Genomic DNA, 18099 nt, shown 5'->3' on the forward strand with positions numbered 1-18099 from the left:
TTTTAAAGTCCACTGAGGGTTTTCCATCATTAGTGTTAGAGGAGGAGTTATGCTAACTTAGACTCTGGTGTGTCACACCATAAAAAAAAGTCTGCAATAACCACCCTGACGAAAATCAAATAGCCATCAGACTGCACTTGATTTTATCTGCTGCTGTTCTTTGTAATCTTTGTTTTGTTTTTGCAGCCAGTAAATTGTAATGTCTGGATGTGTAATGCCATTAGATTATTTTAAAACCAAGCATCCACTTCAAAATATTGACCATTTTATTTAACAAAATATCCCAAACAAAAATAAGTCTTCTCTTCATACCAGCAAACACACTGTACAGTGTAACTTCAACCAACTGAGCAGGTGACTCCCAACAACCCTCTTTCACAATGACAAAGGTTTTATTTAAAAACAAAGTAATGCAGTACTGGATTCACTCTGTCTTATTTTAAATACTCCAGCCTAGTGAGTAAACACAGCTGTGCTGAACAGGTCCAGGCCAGACGATGAACAAAATTCAATTAAACTGAGATTCTGTCAGATGTTCCACAAACACGAAACATGCACACACTCATACACACTCACACTTACTCTGCGGAGGACATCACCTCGTGAGCCTCACTCAGGTTGCACATGTTTTGTTTTTTTTAAAAAACATTCACACCACATAAGAGTGCATCTTTGTGTATTTATAAAACAAAAAAACTTAAACTTTGTTCAGTCCAGCTCTTGGTTTTGGTGTATGTATTAATACAGTACACAATTACAAATGAAAATATGAAACCTGCTAAATTAAACACAGAATTCACCTAAAAAAAGAAAAAAAAAAAAAAAGTCTGTCATCTAGAGCGTTCCTGGTCCAGGTTCAGGTTCCATATGGTCATACAGGTTCACACATTTTAACTACATATCACCAAAGCACCGTCACTTAGCATGTGTGCCATTTCCTCTCAGACTCATTGAAGATGGGACCATGTGCACATGCCAGGTGAGCAGCAGTCTCTTCTTTCTTCATAACACAATCCAGGTACATCTGTCACTGTCTGCCAACACTTGCAGAGAGGAGCCTGGTGAGAGAAAAGTGACTTTAGAATTCACACTTACATTTACTTTCACACAGAATAAAGTGAGCTGGCAACTTTAGAGTTTGACTCCGGTACACGGTATATTCACGTGCTGCAATCCAGATATACACTACATTTTAAATTTGACCTGTTTTCATTACGATTTCTGCAAAAGACAAGAAAAACATTTTGGAAAAATTAAACCGATCTTAATTGGATTCATTACAAAATGTCACTTCTTCATAGGTGGGTTTTTTTTTTTCACACTTTGACATGAAATGCACAAGTGTTAGTGATAAAAGGTGGAAGAAAGTTTTGTTCTCTGATGAGAAAAAATTTCACCTTGACAGTCCTGATGGCTTCCAACGTTACTGGCATGACAAGGCGATCCCACCTGAGATGTTTTCTACACGGCACAGTGGAGGGGGCGGAGGGGGCGCCTCCTTTCAATGTCCCATGTTTGGTTTTCGTGTGCAAACTCCAAACAGGACATTTTGGGCTGTTGAAGGAGATGAGGCCTTTGAAGGCCTTTGAAGACCTTTTTTTGTTCTAAAAACTCTTCTCTCGCAGATGCCGTCTCATGGTTATGGGACTGCAGTTGGCACCAGTAAGGAGCTTAATTTGGGCCGAGGATCGTCCCGTGTCTTGACGGACAGCCATTTGGATCCTCCGGCTCAGGGCCGGTGAATTTTTTTTGGGTCTACCACTTGACGTTTTTGTTCCATAACCCTCAGGATCTTTTAAGAAGTTTAAAAATGACTGTCTTACTGCGTCCAAACTCAACAATCCGACCGTGTTCAAAGAGAGAAAGCTTTTTTGCCTTTGCCATCAGGAGGTCATGACAGTGTGGATACCTGACAGAAAATGGCACTGAATACACATTTTTGCAAAGATTTAGGCTTTTAAAGGCTGTGGTCTTAAACTTTTGATCAGCTGATGAACAGCCTATTTCAGTTTAATGGTTGTTTGCAATACATTGTTTACTCAAATTTGTTTTTTGTCTCACTCCCATTTCTTCCTTTTGCATTTTGAAGCACTACTTAGAACCTTCTTAAGATCAAACAGTGCAAAGTGTAAATTCATGCAATTTTTCAACTGGTCTTAAAATTTTGATCAGGAGTGTATTAGTGGCTCTTAGCCGGGATCAGTGCGGCAGTGAGCGCAGCGTGCACCCTGAAAATAAGGCAGATATAAGGAACACAGCCACCTGTTGAAATCCTCACCCTACCACTAAGATTCAACAAAATCAGGGGAAATTCAAAAAGACATAAAAAAAAACATCTTCCTTGGTGGATGGAATGATAAAATGAAAGCTGAAATAGACAAGTTTCTAACTTAAACTTGTCACTATTATGATGTTAAAACCGAGTGCACAGTGCAATGGTGAGAGAACAGGCGCAGTATGCACAGTATGTAGAAAGTAACGACCACATCAACACTGTACAAGTTATAATTTCAATTCTTTTCCTACTTTCTTTGATTAAAACACCTTTTTAAAAGGTCACAGAGATTAAATAAAAAAAGTTAGGGAGAAGTATGTAGATGGAAGACAGTGTTTGTAGTAGCATTCAGGACACAATGGCCATTTTCTGTTTTCAGACATGAAACTCCAGCAGGAGAAGAATCTTCACATGATCCAGGTGAGGAGGACGTGGTGTTTGGCTTGAGCGTGCAGGGAGCAGAATACCTGCTCAATAGCCTTGTTTCCATCATGGTACAGTTCGGTTTGGTACAGTACTATACATTTTAGGAACGGTAAAAGCCCTGGGTCAGGCTTGCGTTTTCAACTGAGAAACTGAACACACCTTTGTGGAGAGCTTCGTTGGTCATGCGATTGATGTAGCGGGAGCTGCTCTCAGGGACCAGCCACTTCATCACTGTGTTTACGCAGGACTTTCTGTAAGAACTCCACACACTCCCACTGACGGACACAAACGTCAACACGTTTAACTCAACAAAACTAAACGACGACAACAACAAAAACAAAACAAGTTGTCAGACAGAGACTTGTGTGAGGGAAGGGGCAGCAGTTATCTCACCTTGTCTGACCCTTAACCTCCGTGAGGTCACCAACACCCACGGTGCAACACACACCAGTGTTTAAATCCCAGCTAACTTGCAGGTTGGAATGGTAGGTGTTTGGCCTGTGAAAACAAACCATGAAAAACAGATGCGGTGGTGAGTGTTGCTGTTGATAAAGACTAAGATGATGAAAAGATTTTAAAAAATCAATTTTAATTATTTAGACAAATTAGTGTTTTTGTGAAATTAACATTTAAAACTGTTGGAACGGTTGGAAATTGTGGGCAGGAGAAGAGTTTGTTTAGAGATTTTTTTGATTCTTTTCATGGACCTCAGCTCAGTGTGCCACTTTAGAAGTGCAATACACAGTAAAAAAAAAAAAAAAAAAGTACAAAAGCTAAACTGCGATTGTTTAAAAAATCGTAAAAGGAATCAAAACTTTGATTTAGGTCTCTACATTAAAGAATGACGACACTGTGAGACTCTAAAGCGGGCTGAGTTGGGATCCTTTTTTACCCCATTTGTGTGTATGTGGAAATTATTTGCAGTTTTTTGGAATTTTTGTCGCCACGGTTACTCAAAGAAGAAATGTGAACAATTATAATAGAGGCTTGCTTTGCATTGCCAAGTGGGCTCTGTAATGACTGAAAAAGAGAGAGTGAACACAGTGTAAGAGCAGCGAGAACAACAAACACCTGCAGCGATCCTCATCCAAGTTGGAGAACGCCAGTAACAGCAGACCAATGTTGATCATCACGGTGTTGGTCTCTGGACAAACCTGACACACAAACAAACACACAAATCATTGGAAACCCTAAATTGAATGTTGAAAGTGAAAACATTTCAGTATATTTCTCTGTCATCAAATGCACAGTATGTAATTTGTGCTACTAAGGGTCTCTCAATCAAAACAATAACAGTAGGCCTAATTTGATGACATCGTGAAGCAGTGTGGCATCATGGGAATTGTTGTCAGCAGAGATGTTCTGTGGCAGAACACACAGCAGAGGGTAATGAATAGTCTGGATCCATAATTGGCAGATACACACAATAAAATACAAAAGTCACATCACTGACTCACGAGAAGTACTCAGTATGTCCTGATTCACTTTAATGTTTCATAGTGTGCACCCTAAGATATAGCCGTCACATACAGTAGTACATAAATGTGGCTATGTGCTTTGCAGTGGACACAGCGGAAACAGCGGAAACAGCTTGTGACTAGCAGCTGGAGGACCTGTGTAATACACTGGAGAGCCAAGTGTGTGAACACTGTACATGTCGCTTCCTGTTCTGTCGCTCATTAAATTCAGTCCAAGTCGTGTAAAGACTTCATGGTCGTCTCACAATAGCAGGTAAAACAGCATAGCATCATTACAAGGTGAGCAAAATGATATGGTCTGTTACCATGAATATAAACGTATATCTCGTTAATCATGTAGTTTTCAGATATTTTAGTCTAAAAATGTTACATATTATATATCTTTACGGTGTGTGTGTGTGTGTGTGTGTACTACTTACTTCTAATATGACAACATCATAGTCACTGAAGGAGCAGAACTGAGGGGCCCAAGCAGCATCGCTCCGGATCACCTCATTGATAAGGTACTCAAAGTCCAGGGTCAGCTGCTCAACACACACACTCTGCAGGAGAGACACGCGCAGTTATGGCCTACTCAACGCAAGTTACTGATAATGGACTAATATGCAGCTACACTAAAAGTGGTACATGGACAGAAATTATGTCCAGTCGTGTAAATACGGGAAGGTAAATGCTACTTTTGTCTTTGATCAGACAGGTGCAATTTTTTTTCCATTGTTTGGCAGAGAATGGGAAATAATGATGTTTGGGAATGCTTGGAAAAGCAGTTGATGGTGATTTAAATCTGGGCTGTATGAGGAAACTCAATTTCATCTCAGGATGCGATATAATCAATAATGTAAAAAAAACTGGGGCAAAAGACAGCTGTAGAGACACGTTGGCTCAAGATGGTGGCCTCTGTGAAGCACATTTAAGTACATATAAAAGGCTTATCCTAAGCCTGTGAAAAACAATTTTTTTTTATTATAGTATATTCAGGTTCTCCCAATAGGCCTCCCTAAATGTTACATACTGGATCTTTCAGCCAAGTATTGACTTATTTTTTATTACAGTATTTACACAATGGTTGAGTCAACACTGCACCTGCACTCACCTGTCCATCGTGTGGCCCAGTGACCAGCTGCAGGTTTCGCCCTTTTAGATCAGTAACTGTGAATGGTAGTTGGACCTTATCGTCTTCATAACCTAAAAACAGAAACAGAGGGTGAAACTGGTCAGCAGCTTCACATTTAATCTGACCAGAGTCGACCGTTTAATGTGTTATTCTCTGCTTCACCTCCTGTATTCTGCTCTGTCATTCCTGGCTGGTGGAGGCAGTAGTGCAAGTGTGAGTAGTTCACGTATCCAGGCTCACAGGGGCCGGCATCCTGGGATGACGATGGAGTTGGAGGGGGTGACGGAGAAGAGGAAGAGGATGCAGGAGACATCACTTGTTCTGGGCATTGGTGAAAATTGTGATGCCCAGAGGATGTTGATGCCTGTGGTAAACTAGTCCTTCTCTCCTCCTCCCTCCTCTCTCTCAAGACCTTCTCTTGATCTTTCCTCCTCTCTCCGTGTACTTCTTTGTCTCCTGGTATCTTCACTGCCTCTTTTTCACCACCATCAGCTGCTTTCCTCTGTTGCTGGCCCTCAGTTTCTTTTCCCCCCGCTACTCCTCCCTGGGCCCGTCTGAAGAGGTCCGCTGCAAACTCCCGGGCTCTCACAGCTGCCTGTGACTGGCTGGGAGATGAGGAGATGGGAGCAGGTCTGCTTGGTGGGGTTCGGCTTCCGGGAGATCCCTGAGGTAGTGATGAAGAAGAGGCCAAGGGGGTGGATGGAAGCGATGTGGAGGCTTGACTTGATAAAGTTGCTCTTTTTGTATAGAGGATCTGTGACGATTGACCCTGTTTACCTTCAAGAGACGGTACAAGGAGATGCTGATATGCAACTGTGTGAAAATAAGCCCCACACACACATAGGAGTTAATAAGGAAAAAAGCCAAAGTGACCCCTGTCCTATGACCCATTCAGGCATGTGTGTTAAAGGCTACTGTGGTTACTGCAGAAATGAAACTCCATGATATAAACAAGGCTGTCGCAGAGGAGGTAAAGCTACCATCACAACTGCATGTGACCTCACTTGCATACAGACAGATTCAGACATAAACAACGGTAACTGCACTGGTGGCTAAACAGATGCCATGGCTCTTGAAGAGCAGCAGAATGAGTGGATGATACTGAAGTGCTGCAGTAACATATTGGGTAATTTCCTGTTTCTGTTGTGTAGTGTTTTCTACTGGTTTCTTTTTTTTAATCAATCATGGGTCTCCCTCTGTTTGCTACAATCTTGCTTATACTCTATTCTCACTGGTCAAAAGAAATGTTTAGTTATGGGGGGACTCGATGAGGGAAAATGTGTTCATATGCAGATTTACAACCGTTTGTGGCAAACCTTACTTTTTACAACATACGACAATTTATCATATTAAAAAAACATTGATTTAAAGATTGACCAAACTAGTGATGATTGTATTGTTGTTATTTGTGACGTCACAATTCACAAATGGGGGCAGAAGGTAATTTAAACGATGTTACGTTAATCACCCTTTTAGCGTGTTGGAATGGGTTCAGAAAATCCAGGAATACCTGGTTATTTTGGTGTGACAGAGGTTTTTATAGCTGTCTAACACATGGTGATTATCCTACCCTCGCAGTTATTAATAGCACTGCACATCACGACTGCAACAGCCCTAGTTTGTAGAAAGTAGTGCACACAGACATGGACTGAGAGATACACTGACAGTGCTATTTAATGTATGTGTGTGTGTGTGTTACCTGGGCAGAGTGAGATGCCGCAGGCCACCAAGGAGTAGCTTGTGTTTAACAGGATCACCTGGTCTTTCTTCAGCTGGAAAGCTGGCTGGAAAGTAGGGAACGGATACACCACCTGGTACCTGCTGTTGAGCACATAGCCATGCTCCAGACACTCACCACTGCCTAGGGAAAGACCACGATGACAGGTTGAAACAGAGAAATTGGAGCAGTGAGGTGCATATGTGTAACGTATTTGTGTGTGTTTACCTGTCCGGATGGTAGTGGCTGAAGGAACTGGGCAGCAGTGAGAGCAGGGTTTGGGAGGAGGCATTGAGGCAATGGTGATGTATATATCTCTGTTGTTCTCATCACTCATCATCAAGTTCATGAGAACAGAGCTGGAACTGCGTGTACTATTTAGAAAGAAATACATGGACACACATTTCCTTACTATAACCTAAATGAAGCAGTAACATTATTCAGACTGAAATGAAACAGCTTGGCTGTAAATAGATGCATTTATTATTGCTTACTTAAAACCAAAGATGACTATTTTGGAGTGGTCATTTGGCCACTCACACACAGTAAGGTAGAGGTCACTGTAGATCTCCTCGCCTGCAAATAGACGCACGTGATGGACCTGAAAACATAAAGCAGATATTAAGCAACAGACCTGATGAGAATACATTCGGCTAATGTATTCAAGTTCTAATTCACAAAGGAAAACATTGTAGTGCTTGACATATGTAGTGAATATATGCTATGCATTGACGCGTACTGTATATGTTGCATATAAATCTTCTGACCACAAAACCCTGAGGATCCCTTTACCTGTTTGAGTCTACTGTGCAGATTGAACTCCCACCAGTAGAGATGGTAGGTATAGAAAGAGAAATCATCATCTTCTCCACAGTCACTGGTGTAGGACAGGATGTAGCGGCCACATTTCGTGAAGCCAAGAAAGATATGCCTAGAACCATAAAGATGACAGTGGAAATACAGATGTAATAACTTTCGCCACTCCTCCAATCCTCCACAATATTAAACTATTTTCAGGTATGAACTCCAGTACACTCAACCAATTGCACTCTGTGGATTAAGCAGAGCATCTCTAATTTGAGCTCACTCATTATCCAGAAATTATAGCAAGGAATTGACAGAAGAATCTCCAAAGAATTCCTGGAGCACTTCTGCAGACATGCAAGTTCACAAATACAGAATTCAGTAGATGATGAATCCCTACTGTGACCAATCAATACATTGGATCAATATTTGCATTGATACTGACTTTATGAAGCAGATCATTTATCAGTGGCCAAGACCAAAAGATTTTCATCAATATCATTGAAAATGTGTCTCCTCAACTTTCATTACATCATGGGGCTGTGGCTACAACTTATCTTGTATTTTTACACAAAACTGACCCAAATACATCTCAAACTAGGGATAGCATGATACCACTTTTGTGTGATAAATTCCAACATCCAACAACAGCCACATATCTATATGATATATAGATATCAATATCAGACCAAAATAGTCTTTTTGGTCTGATATTGTTTTTTTAGAAAACTACACTTTCATCTTAAAATAGCTCAAGCCTCAGCATTTCCTCTGTGCAGTGCTTAAATGACACTGTGAAATGAGATCCACAAACCACTATACTGAGAAATACATAGAGTTGTGTGGTGCTTGTAGCTGATGGGCTTAATCAGCATTGTGTGAACTAATTTCTTCATATTTAAAAGTTAGGTACTATATTTTAGTCCCATCATCCCAATACTGAATATTGTATTAGGTTGAGGGGTGGGAATCACAGGGTACCTCATGATATGATACGATACTCAATACATGTTCCACAACACCAATAATATCACAATCCAACGGTTCTGTGGTAATCAATATATTGCAAGACAATCATAAAGCAATACATCATTATATCTAACTGAAGAAAACAAAACACCTGTGAAAAGTTAGTAAAACACAACACATGATGTGTTCTTTTCTGCATAAAGTAAGTGTAGGATTTCTCTATTTATTTATGACATAGAGAATAAAGTGCTCAAAAGTATATGTATTGAATGTGGGTGGGGCACCTCTTAACGTAGCTTTCTCCACCATTACCCTGCTGTGAACTCCTCCTTCTTTGGCCAGGTATCGTCCACCCAAGTTTCCCTCATTCATTTGAGACGCAGCACCGCAAGGACATGAAGTAACTACACCCGGGGAGTGAAACTGGCAGGGACTGTTTACTTTAGAGCACCTTAATTTGTTGATTAAAATATCGATATTTGCCCTGCATATCGATTCTCATATTGCAAGAGGAAGGATGACAATATATCACCAACTCAATATTTTGACCCACCCCTAATTAGCTCATCCCTATTTGAAATAGGGATGAAGACTTTGTATTTGGAAACACCAGATCTGTGCTCTGTCATGGCAGCCACTTGTTGCAAAGTTGCATTACTGTATCCCCACTAGCAGCAGTCTTGTATGTAAATAAAGAGCCAAGAGGCTTGATTCACACAATGACCTCATCCTGCTTGAAATGCACTCCTGAGCTTTACATGACATTTCAAAACCAGAATCACAAGAATAAACACACACACACACACACCCACTGACCCTGCTCTCAGGAACTCCTCGCTGACAATATTTTTCAAAGGGACACACACTCGAGGTGGGAGCTTCCTGAAGCGTCGCTGAGACAACTGTCCTGACAGCTGTGGACAGAGATGAAGGCAATGTCATAAACACATAAACAGTGCAACACGATGCACTTCAAATCTGTCAGCATATGTAGTGTTCAAGGACAACATCATTTCAGAGGTAGTGGATACTAACCTCACCTCTGTGAGGTTAGTATCATTCAACATCAAACAATGACAGTCGTGACAGCATGTGTCCAGTATGTAATAAGCTTGAACACATGTACATTTTATCAGGTGTTGACATTAGAGCTTAGCGCAAGAGTTAAACATTATGAGCTGCTTTAAGCAGAGGCTAACGTACATTTGAGCATAAGAGGCATTTAACAAACGGCTTTACTGATTAGCATGCAACCACCGTCCCGCTTTACATTACGCTGAGCTTCATGTAGGCCATGCGAACCAACGCAAGATACAACGGAGAAACCTTCCCGCTAAAGGCAGTGCATCTCACTTCTCATATATCATAGCATTTGTCAAATATCAGCCCTTAAGCCATTAGCTGTTAGCTGTCGAGTTAGTTAGCCTCTAGCCGTTCTAGCTAGCCCCTGACAACAAGGCTTTCATTGAGCAGTCTCGCGTTATTTATGAGCCATTGTTTCCGCACATTCACTCTGTGAGTCAAGGCCTACCTTCCCCTGCATGAGTAGCTTCACGACATGGTCCTTGCGTCTTCTTTGAGCTTTCTGTTTGCCGTCGTCCTTTTCGGATTTCGAGCTGGGCGCCATCTCTCTACGAACTGTTGTGCCTCGTTGTAGTCAGAGCCGCGGTCATTGGTCCAGAGCCCGCACGTGACTGCCCTCACTCGCCGGTGGAGACATCCATCAAAACCAAAACAAAGGTATGCCACGGCCACGGTAGAGCTGACGTCCCGGAGGAGGAGTCACAACATTTATGACAGATTTGATACTATAAAAGAACACTAGACGGGATTCTACATGAATTAGTTTAGGGTAATAAAAAGAGAAGTAAAGATACCTGTTATGGCGAACCCCATGCACATAAATTGGTTTTAGGAATTGTTGTGAATTTCTGAAATATGTTGCAGATTGGAAAGATGAAATCTGTGGCTATCTGAAATGTGAATGTCAAATGCGAAGAATTGTATTGTGAATATCTGAAAATACATATCCATAATATTGCTATTAAATGGTAACAACGAACCCCTCCCAACACAATGCTGCCATGGACCACACTAGTCATTTTAATGTTTTTATTGTAAGTATTTAAAAACAAGTTGTAAAAAATAACACTAAAAAAAAAAATACAATAACAAAACCAGCTCGAAAAAAAAAATCTTCCAAGAATAATGTTGAAGGAAATTAAACGGAGGGTAGTCAACCATACAAACGCATACATGCACAAACAATTTCCCTACATACATCATACATAGGACAGTTAGTGCTTATTACAGCCAACTTGCACACATTTTCTGTTCAGTAGCATACACTGTATACAGACACACAACCCCGTGAGGAAAATAGTTACAATGAATATAATTAAAATAAGAGACTGTGGTGGCAGGAAGAAGTACACTGCAACTTAAACACTGGGAATGTGAAAAAAAAAGTATCAAGAATTAAAAAAAAAGAAAGAAAAAGGATCAGAAATTTACAGTTTTTCTTACAATATATTCAAAATACTGCTTAAGTTTTTACCCTCAGAAAATAGAAGGGGAAAACCAGTAAAATGCGAGTCTGTGTTGAGATGCTGTTGTGCTAACTTACAGGCAGAAAGCTTATCGTTTCATATTAAAAAGTTGTGATTTGATTTTATTATGTTATTACAGGGTGTGGGCGAGGTGAAGGGGCAAACCGAATAATCCCATGTAGTGCTATGATCAGTGCATGGGCAAAATGTGTTCCCTTTTTCCTTTCTTCAAATTTGATTTTAAAAAACAAACAAGGAGGTTTGAAATAGAAAATATGTGGGTGGATCATGGTCATGTCTTTTTGACTCCAAAAAAGAAATTTTCTTGACAAAAAACACAAGTCCAGAGAATCGATGCAGCGGTCCAAAAGAGCAAACCACTCGTTTACTGGGCCTGAAAAGACATCACAGACAATATCGTTTACTACACTTTTACCTTGTGAAGAAGTTAACATTTCTTCAACCAGGATCAAATATTAATGCTTATGGTGTGATGTGCGATTCCACACATTCTATTCTTTATGATGCTACTTGCACATTCGAAAATACATTTAAAAATACAATGACAAGGGCAAATTTTTTTTTAAACTTATTTGACCCATTCAATAGTCCTATTCTTGGTAACTGATTTAACCTGAAAGATTCAATTTTCAGCTTTGGTCATGCAAGTATACCTGCTGTCCTGGCTGCTGACCAGGTGCCTGTCCAGGCGACTGGTCTGGCTGTCCATAATAGGCCGCCTGCTGTCTGTAGTACTCAGCCCAGGCGGCACTGTAGTCCTGCTGACCTCCACCTGCAGCTCCTCCACCTCCTCCGGTTGCTGCTGCTGCTGCTGCTGCTGCTGCTGCTGGAGCAGCTGCTGCACCTGCTGCACCCGCAGCTGGTTGAGCTGAGAAAAAAAACAAAAACAAAAAACACTCTAATTTTTACTTTGTCATTTAAAATACTCATAAATTCAACTCATTTAATTCATATAACATTGAAAATATATTTACAAGTCTCCATGGTAAGGAATCTTTAAAAGATGAATCAGAGCAAATGCAGAGTTTCCCCTCTTCACACATTATATGAGTTAGAAAATAGTGACTGAGAACATGTGAAAAATTCTACAACTGTGGAGAAAATAAGTGGAGTAAAGCCTGAAAACATATGAAATTCTAAATATGACTTAATGATGCCCTGGAGCCATAGTTATAACTCCTCCTCAAACACTAATGATATAAAAACCCTCAGCACACTTTACTAGTCTTTAGCCATTTGTTTGTAAGTAACTGCACCTGCTCCTACACTACTGTCTCCGTTTGTTAGGTACTCTTTGTGCCATGTCTTACCTCGATGTAAAACACAGAAAAGCTCTGCCACTATGTTTGATGACGAAATGAAGTAGAAGAAACAAAAAGAGGAGCAGACTCCTGCTGTGAGGCTGTACGTGATAGAGAGAGTAGGACAGTAGCCAAACCAGCTCCATTTGCGTACAGTATGTTGTTGAACTGTGACCAAAAATGTGGAAATGTCACTTGAATACACATTTGAAAAAAAGTGGTTTGATACTGGAGCATTTATATTAACGTTCCCAGACTTTAGTCTCCACTAAAGCTTATAGATCAGTATGTGTGTGTGTGACAGCTCCCCCCCAGTACATCCCCCCCAGAGAACTTCGCAGAATGTTACATGACTTGAAAGCTAACTTTTAGGTTAGCGACTGGTTTAATCAGATAAATTTAGCAAGGTGGTTAGTATCACATTTTCCTGTTGGGTGAGAAGAGGTATTTTTATCACTTTACACTGATTTTAAAATGTAACACACTTTAATATGTGAAAGAGCATCGATATAACACAGCAGATGTTCCAAAAATTTAATTTAAATTTCACATACTCATGCCCATCTTCTTATAGTACTCCTCCCAGGCCTTAGTGTAGTCTGGCTGGCCTCCTTGGGCCTGTGCTGCTTGGCTCTGGTCTCCTGGTGCTGCTGCTGCTGGACCAGCTCCGGGAGCCTGGGCTGGCATAGCACCCCCTGGCTGCTGGCCGTTATTGTATTGCGCATAATATTGTGCATAGTATGCTGCCCATGCTGCATTGGGGTCTGCTGCTGCCTTATCTAAAGAGAAATAAATTATGAAATAAATAAATTAAAAACAAACAACAAAAAGGAGAATTACGTGCAAAAAATAAGATACTCACTGGGGTCATGGGGACCCGGGGCTTGCCACTGCTGGTAGTTATTTCCCCAATTCTGATAATACTGGGGACCACTAGGTGCAGCTCCACTGCAGAAAAGGAGATGACAGTTTAAGTACTTAAAGCTGCTTCTTTATATAGCTCCTAGCTTTAGAAAAATTAAATCATCCAGGACTTAGGAGCCATTTGTTATTTATACTTACTGAGGTGCACCACCAGGAGGCCCGGCATTATATGGGTTGGGGTTATAGGGACCCATTGGACCACCTGGACCCCCAGGACCTCCTGGACCACCTGGACCCCCAGGACCTCCTGGACCCCCTGGACCAGGACCACCACCACCACCACCACCCACTGGACACAATGGAGCCTAGCAGAAGACACAAGATGAAGCTAATTTAATAACAGTTGCATGGATGTGTTATTCTTTGTGCAGCAGTTTCATTTATATACCTCTATCTTTTCTTCTATGAGCTGTTTCGCATGGTCAATCTGCTGAGGGGACCCTCGGATGGTGAACAATTTGAAGTTAGGGTCACCGTTGGGTGGTGGCTGATTGGATATTTCCACAAATGCCCCAGTTTGTTGGTTGATGGACTTGACATTCTCTCCTCCTCTGCCAATGACCAGCCCACATTTGTGAGCAGGAATGGAGAAGGTCATCCCTCCTCCCGGAGGACCACCCCAGTTGCCCTGCCCTCGACCCCGGCCTCGTCCTCCAGGCGGCATCCCTGATCCAGCACCTGGCGGGCCCTGTGAAAAAAAACAACCCAAAGTTTGAATGGTTTTTGTTCTGTCATGAAGATGAAGACTGGAAAGAAATCATGTCTGATTCTAGTATGCAAACTTACCCCCTGTCCACCTTCTTCCCTGTCACGGATGCTCTGTAGCAGTTCAGTAATGACTGAAGCAGCATGTTGACATTGGTCTGGTGGACCCATAATATGGGCTATTTTATCAGGACCTGTACCATCATCTGTAAGGAATGACAGGGAAAGGTAGGTTCTCCAATGAGGGCTTATAACAAGGAAAAAGCAACAAACAGAAAGCCATATTTCTTTCTGAACAAACAATTCAATTTGTGGGGGAACACTCTTAATATAGAACTGTTCCTCAATCCTATAGCCAACAGCTGTAAGTCTAATTAGCTACAGACATGAAAGAACAATAAGTATACCCACAGTAAGACAAAGTCAAGAAAAAAGTGTGCCACAAAGTTTAATGTCTTTGTACATTATGATATGTATTGAAATGTCATGCAGTTTAATAATCCTGAGAATATTTGGAGGTTTTACCTGGTTTAAACTGTATCTTCACTCCAGTATCAGCCTGGATTTTCTTAATCATCTCTCCACTACGGCCAATCACAACTCCCACTGAGTGGCGGGGCACAGCAATCTGTGGATTTTCAAAAGAGTAAGTAAATACTGTCCAACTACTGCAGAATCTATTAGTTAAAAATATGAAACCCAGCCACTCTTGCGGTTTTCAAACATTAAAATGGACATTATTCACATCAATGCCGCCGCCGCCTCCTCCTCCACCGCCGCCTCCTCCTCCTCCGCCACCACCTCCCATCCTTGATCCATATTCACTCCTTTCTCCGAAGCCAGCATGATCCCTTTCTCGTAGAATCTCGTTGACCATATCTTTTGCTTGCTAAAAAAAAGCAACAACAATGACGATGTGATGAAATGTAAAGATGGGACAAACAGTAGCATTGCATTTCTTTTTCACCAAAGCATTTACTACAATGAATATAGATTACCTGCACTTTGTAGGGGTCTCCAATGATGCGGAGGGGTTTATCAACATTTGGTGGCTGGGAACCATCTTGAATAAGGATCATTTTAACTCCAGCTCGTTCCTAGGAAATTTCGAGAGCAATACCATTATATTTGTTGTTTGTTGCAATGCTATAATGACCATGCAGTATAACTATTTTTCAATCACTTTATTGGAACACATGCAGAAAATAAAGGAAACGCATACACTTTCAAAATGACAATTTATTAAAGTATTTGTATGACCTAGCCTTACGACAGCATAACTCTGGCTCTCCTAAAACTGGAGTCATCCTTCAGTCACATCATTCCATGCCAATGATCACATAATTTAACACACATAAATACAACAAAGCTGGTTGCCCAAGACGTTTGCACAGTAAGTTCTCTTACCTGTAGCTGTCTAATGGTCTCTCCTCCTTTGCCTATAATGAGGCCAGCCTTTCCTGCAGGGATGATCATCTCCTGCATGGAACCCGTCTGCCCATTGGTCGTCTCGTGCCCCCTGGACACTATGTCCTCTATCAGTGCTTTGGCTCTCCTGGGGGCAAATTAAGTTGAAAGGGGGTGTAGTTTTAGATGAATTTAAGTGTAATAGTCTTATTTCAACATGTGACCAGAGCTGCTACTTGAGCCCCTAAACAATTGTAATACAAATGCCACAGAAACAAAACACATCTTTTAGAGTTGAGCAGTAGGCTTTGGAATTGGAAATGTACATAAATATAAGCACCAACTTACTCTATGGCATCTGGTGATCCAGTCAGAGAGATGCTTCTTTCTGGAAGTCCTACAGTGTCTGTGAATCAACATGAAAACATGTTCAATCAAGAGCAGTTGGCAAATCCTACAATTTGTTGGTTAAGCAAATACTGGGTAGCACTACACAGCACTCACCATGAGCAATTTGGACTTTACAGCCAGAATCCTGTTGTATTTTGTTAATCTGTTCACCCCCTCGGCCAATGACTTTAAGAGAAAAAATATTTCAGTCAAATATTTTTAGTTTGAACAAGTGTTACAAAGCAACAAAAAAAAAAACACTGTATGTTTCTGAAAATATAAATACTTGCACTCACCGAGACCCACCATGGCATCAGGGACTTTGTAATCTTCCGACATTGTAGAGGGTCTGACACTAAAAAGAGGTGAAAACATAAATACAGCAATATTATTGTCTCTATTCTAATCATTAAACTACAAAAATATTCATGTAAAATAAATTATAAAAATACTACAATACCTTTGTTGGGACAAAGCAGCCAGCTTAGGACCAATAGCTGTAAGAGATGCAAAACTGGTGAGTAGTCGGAAAGTGAACGGAGCTAGAAATCAGATCATGGTCAGTGTGGATATCAAACTTACACAAAGCAGAATCTCTTTCACTCTGAGGTGCTACCTTCTTGGCGTCAGGTTCATCTGAAATCAAACACAAAAGTAAGATTTAAAATTAGGGGGGGAGAGAAAAAAAACAGAAAATGTGCATTTCTGCTGATTTTTAACCTGCTTCTTCCAAAGAACGTTTTTGTGCCTTGAATGGATAAGCCTCAGCGCCTCCGTTGTTACTTGCTGCAGGGACACCATCTCCACCTATTTTAGCTGCAATCTACAAAGAGGTGCACACTGAATGAGAATCCTAACATCCCCATGGACAGTAACTGACATGGTATGACCATAGTGACTTATATTATGATTATACAAAATGTGGAAACAAATATTAGGCAGACAGGATTTGACTTAATACTAGTCTTATGTGTTACGCAGGTGTTTTAAGTACTATTTTTGACTTCGGTGTCGACCATTCAATTTTCAATATCTCTTACGTTCTGAAGCGCGCTCACTTCAGGGGAATTGTTGGGTGGGATTTACCGTGTTAGTTTTCAATTTAACAAAACTCAGTGATGACTGCATAATCTCTACTTTTTAATTCCCCACTACTACAAGGAGCTGTGTTGATTTAAATGTCAGGGCTATTTATCTCCCTTTGTATGTGACAAGAGGTTTGTCAATAAAACTACCTAGCGAGTTACTTATCACAGTGTAATTAATTATCCTTACCTCGGGTAAGTCAAGGGGGCCTGACACTTTCGTTAATTGTCGCATCGAGGAAGAAACTTTATGCTCTGGTTACCGTTAACCGTACATCTAACCTCGCTACCTTAGCTTGAGCAGCTAGCCTACTTGCAATACCTCAAAGATCAAAGTAATCTTAGGCGTTTTATTTTGAGAAAGTTGTGACATACACCACTACCGCTAATCGGTGAGGCCCAATTATTTAATCCACGAACCGACGAACGTTGCAAACACATAGACCGCAATGCTATAAGCTAACTAGCCCGCTAGCTAAATCTTAAGCGGCGCTAACGTCACGTAGAATTAAGCTAGCAGCCGTGTCCTAGCAGCTAACTGGCGCGTCGACCGTCCTCTTTCGGTGAACTCGTTATTTACCTGTCTGGCTCGTTGTACTGCATCGGCAAAAGCGTCGTTTTTCATCCCAGCACCGACTCCGTTCGTCGGCAAACCGCCGAAATCAGACATGCTGCTCACGAGGGGTAAACAGACACAGAGGGGGCAGGCTGGGTGGCTTTGGTCGGGTCGAGCTGCGCAGAAGCGGGAAGACTACACAGGAACGTAGAAAGAAGTGGGGGGCACCAATGTAAGTAAGTTAGAACCACGCCGGCAAATCTCAACTGCTTAAAAAGGACCAATCGGCCGCCTCGGCTTTCTCCTCCTCTTCTTGTTCTTTCGTCGTCTTTGTCACCTTCTTCTGGATTAAATGGTGGTTGGAAAAAACTGTTTTCA

The 18099-nt window shown here is 41.2% G+C and overlaps 2 protein-coding genes across 3 annotated transcripts; both read right to left on the bottom strand.

The window, feature by feature from the left end:
• Positions 1-373: 373 nt before the first annotated feature.
• dcaf15 (DDB1 and CUL4 associated factor 15) lies at positions 374-10495 on the bottom strand. 2 transcript variants are annotated; one of them, XM_058640126.1, is made up of 13 exons: positions 10315-10495; positions 9600-9697; positions 7803-7941; positions 7505-7611; positions 7239-7384; positions 6993-7154; positions 5456-6070; positions 5273-5364; positions 4599-4721; positions 3773-3855; positions 3095-3199; positions 2861-3015; positions 374-1058 (listed from the first exon to the last, which is right to left on the bottom strand). In XM_058640126.1, exons 1-13 carry the CDS (start codon positions 10408-10410, stop codon positions 1003-1005), a joined length of 1977 nt encoding a protein of 658 aa, XP_058496109.1. In that variant the 5' UTR covers positions 10411-10495; the 3' UTR covers positions 374-1002. The 2 variants fall into 2 exon arrangements, with proteins under 2 accessions (XP_058496109.1, XP_058496110.1); XM_058640127.1 differs by having other exon boundaries at positions 2861-2976; positions 10315-10494.
• Positions 10496-10881: 386 nt separating this feature from the next.
• Positions 10882-18059, bottom strand: khsrp (KH-type splicing regulatory protein). The gene is made up of 18 exons (XM_058641339.1): positions 17746-18059; positions 16801-16903; positions 16663-16716; positions 16541-16577; positions 16377-16435; positions 16195-16266; positions 16039-16096; positions 15691-15838; positions 15282-15380; positions 15029-15172; positions 14809-14911; positions 14365-14489; positions 13967-14266; positions 13717-13883; positions 13517-13602; positions 13209-13433; positions 12007-12221; positions 10882-11726 (listed from the first exon to the last, which is right to left on the bottom strand). Exons 1-18 carry the CDS (start codon positions 17833-17835, stop codon positions 11718-11720), a joined length of 2094 nt encoding a protein of 697 aa, XP_058497322.1. The 5' UTR covers positions 17836-18059; the 3' UTR covers positions 10882-11717.
• Positions 18060-18099: the final 40 nt, after the last annotated feature.

Source organism: Solea solea, chromosome 10 (assembly GCF_958295425.1).
Source record: "Solea solea chromosome 10, fSolSol10.1, whole genome shotgun sequence".
Taxonomy (NCBI): Eukaryota; Metazoa; Chordata; class Actinopteri; order Pleuronectiformes; family Soleidae; genus Solea; species Solea solea.

Bases quoted from the DNA above. Each gene is read 5' to 3' on its own strand.
- dcaf15 (XM_058640126.1), bottom strand. From the start codon at position 10,410: ATGGCGCCCAGCTCGAAATCCGAAAAGGACGACGGCAAACAGAAAGCT. The intron at 9,698-10,314 runs GTAGGCCTTGAC...CTCTGTCCACAG, and splicing joins AGCTACTCATGCAGGGGAAG to CTGTCAGGACAGTTGTCTCA. The intron at 7,385-7,504 runs GTAAGCAATAAT...CTTTCTAAATAG, and splicing joins ATAGTCATCTTTGGTTTTAA to TACACGCAGTTCCAGCTCTG.
- khsrp (XM_058641339.1), bottom strand. From the start codon at position 17,835: ATGTCTGATTTCGGCGGTTTGCCGACGAACGGAGTCGGTGCTGGGATG. The intron at 16,717-16,800 runs GTTAAAAATCAG...GTTTGATTTCAG, and splicing joins ACGTTCTTTGGAAGAAGCAG to ATGAACCTGACGCCAAGAAG. The intron at 13,884-13,966 runs GTATATAAATGA...GTCTTCTGCTAG, and splicing joins TCATAGAAGAAAAGATAGAG to GCTCCATTGTGTCCAGTGGG.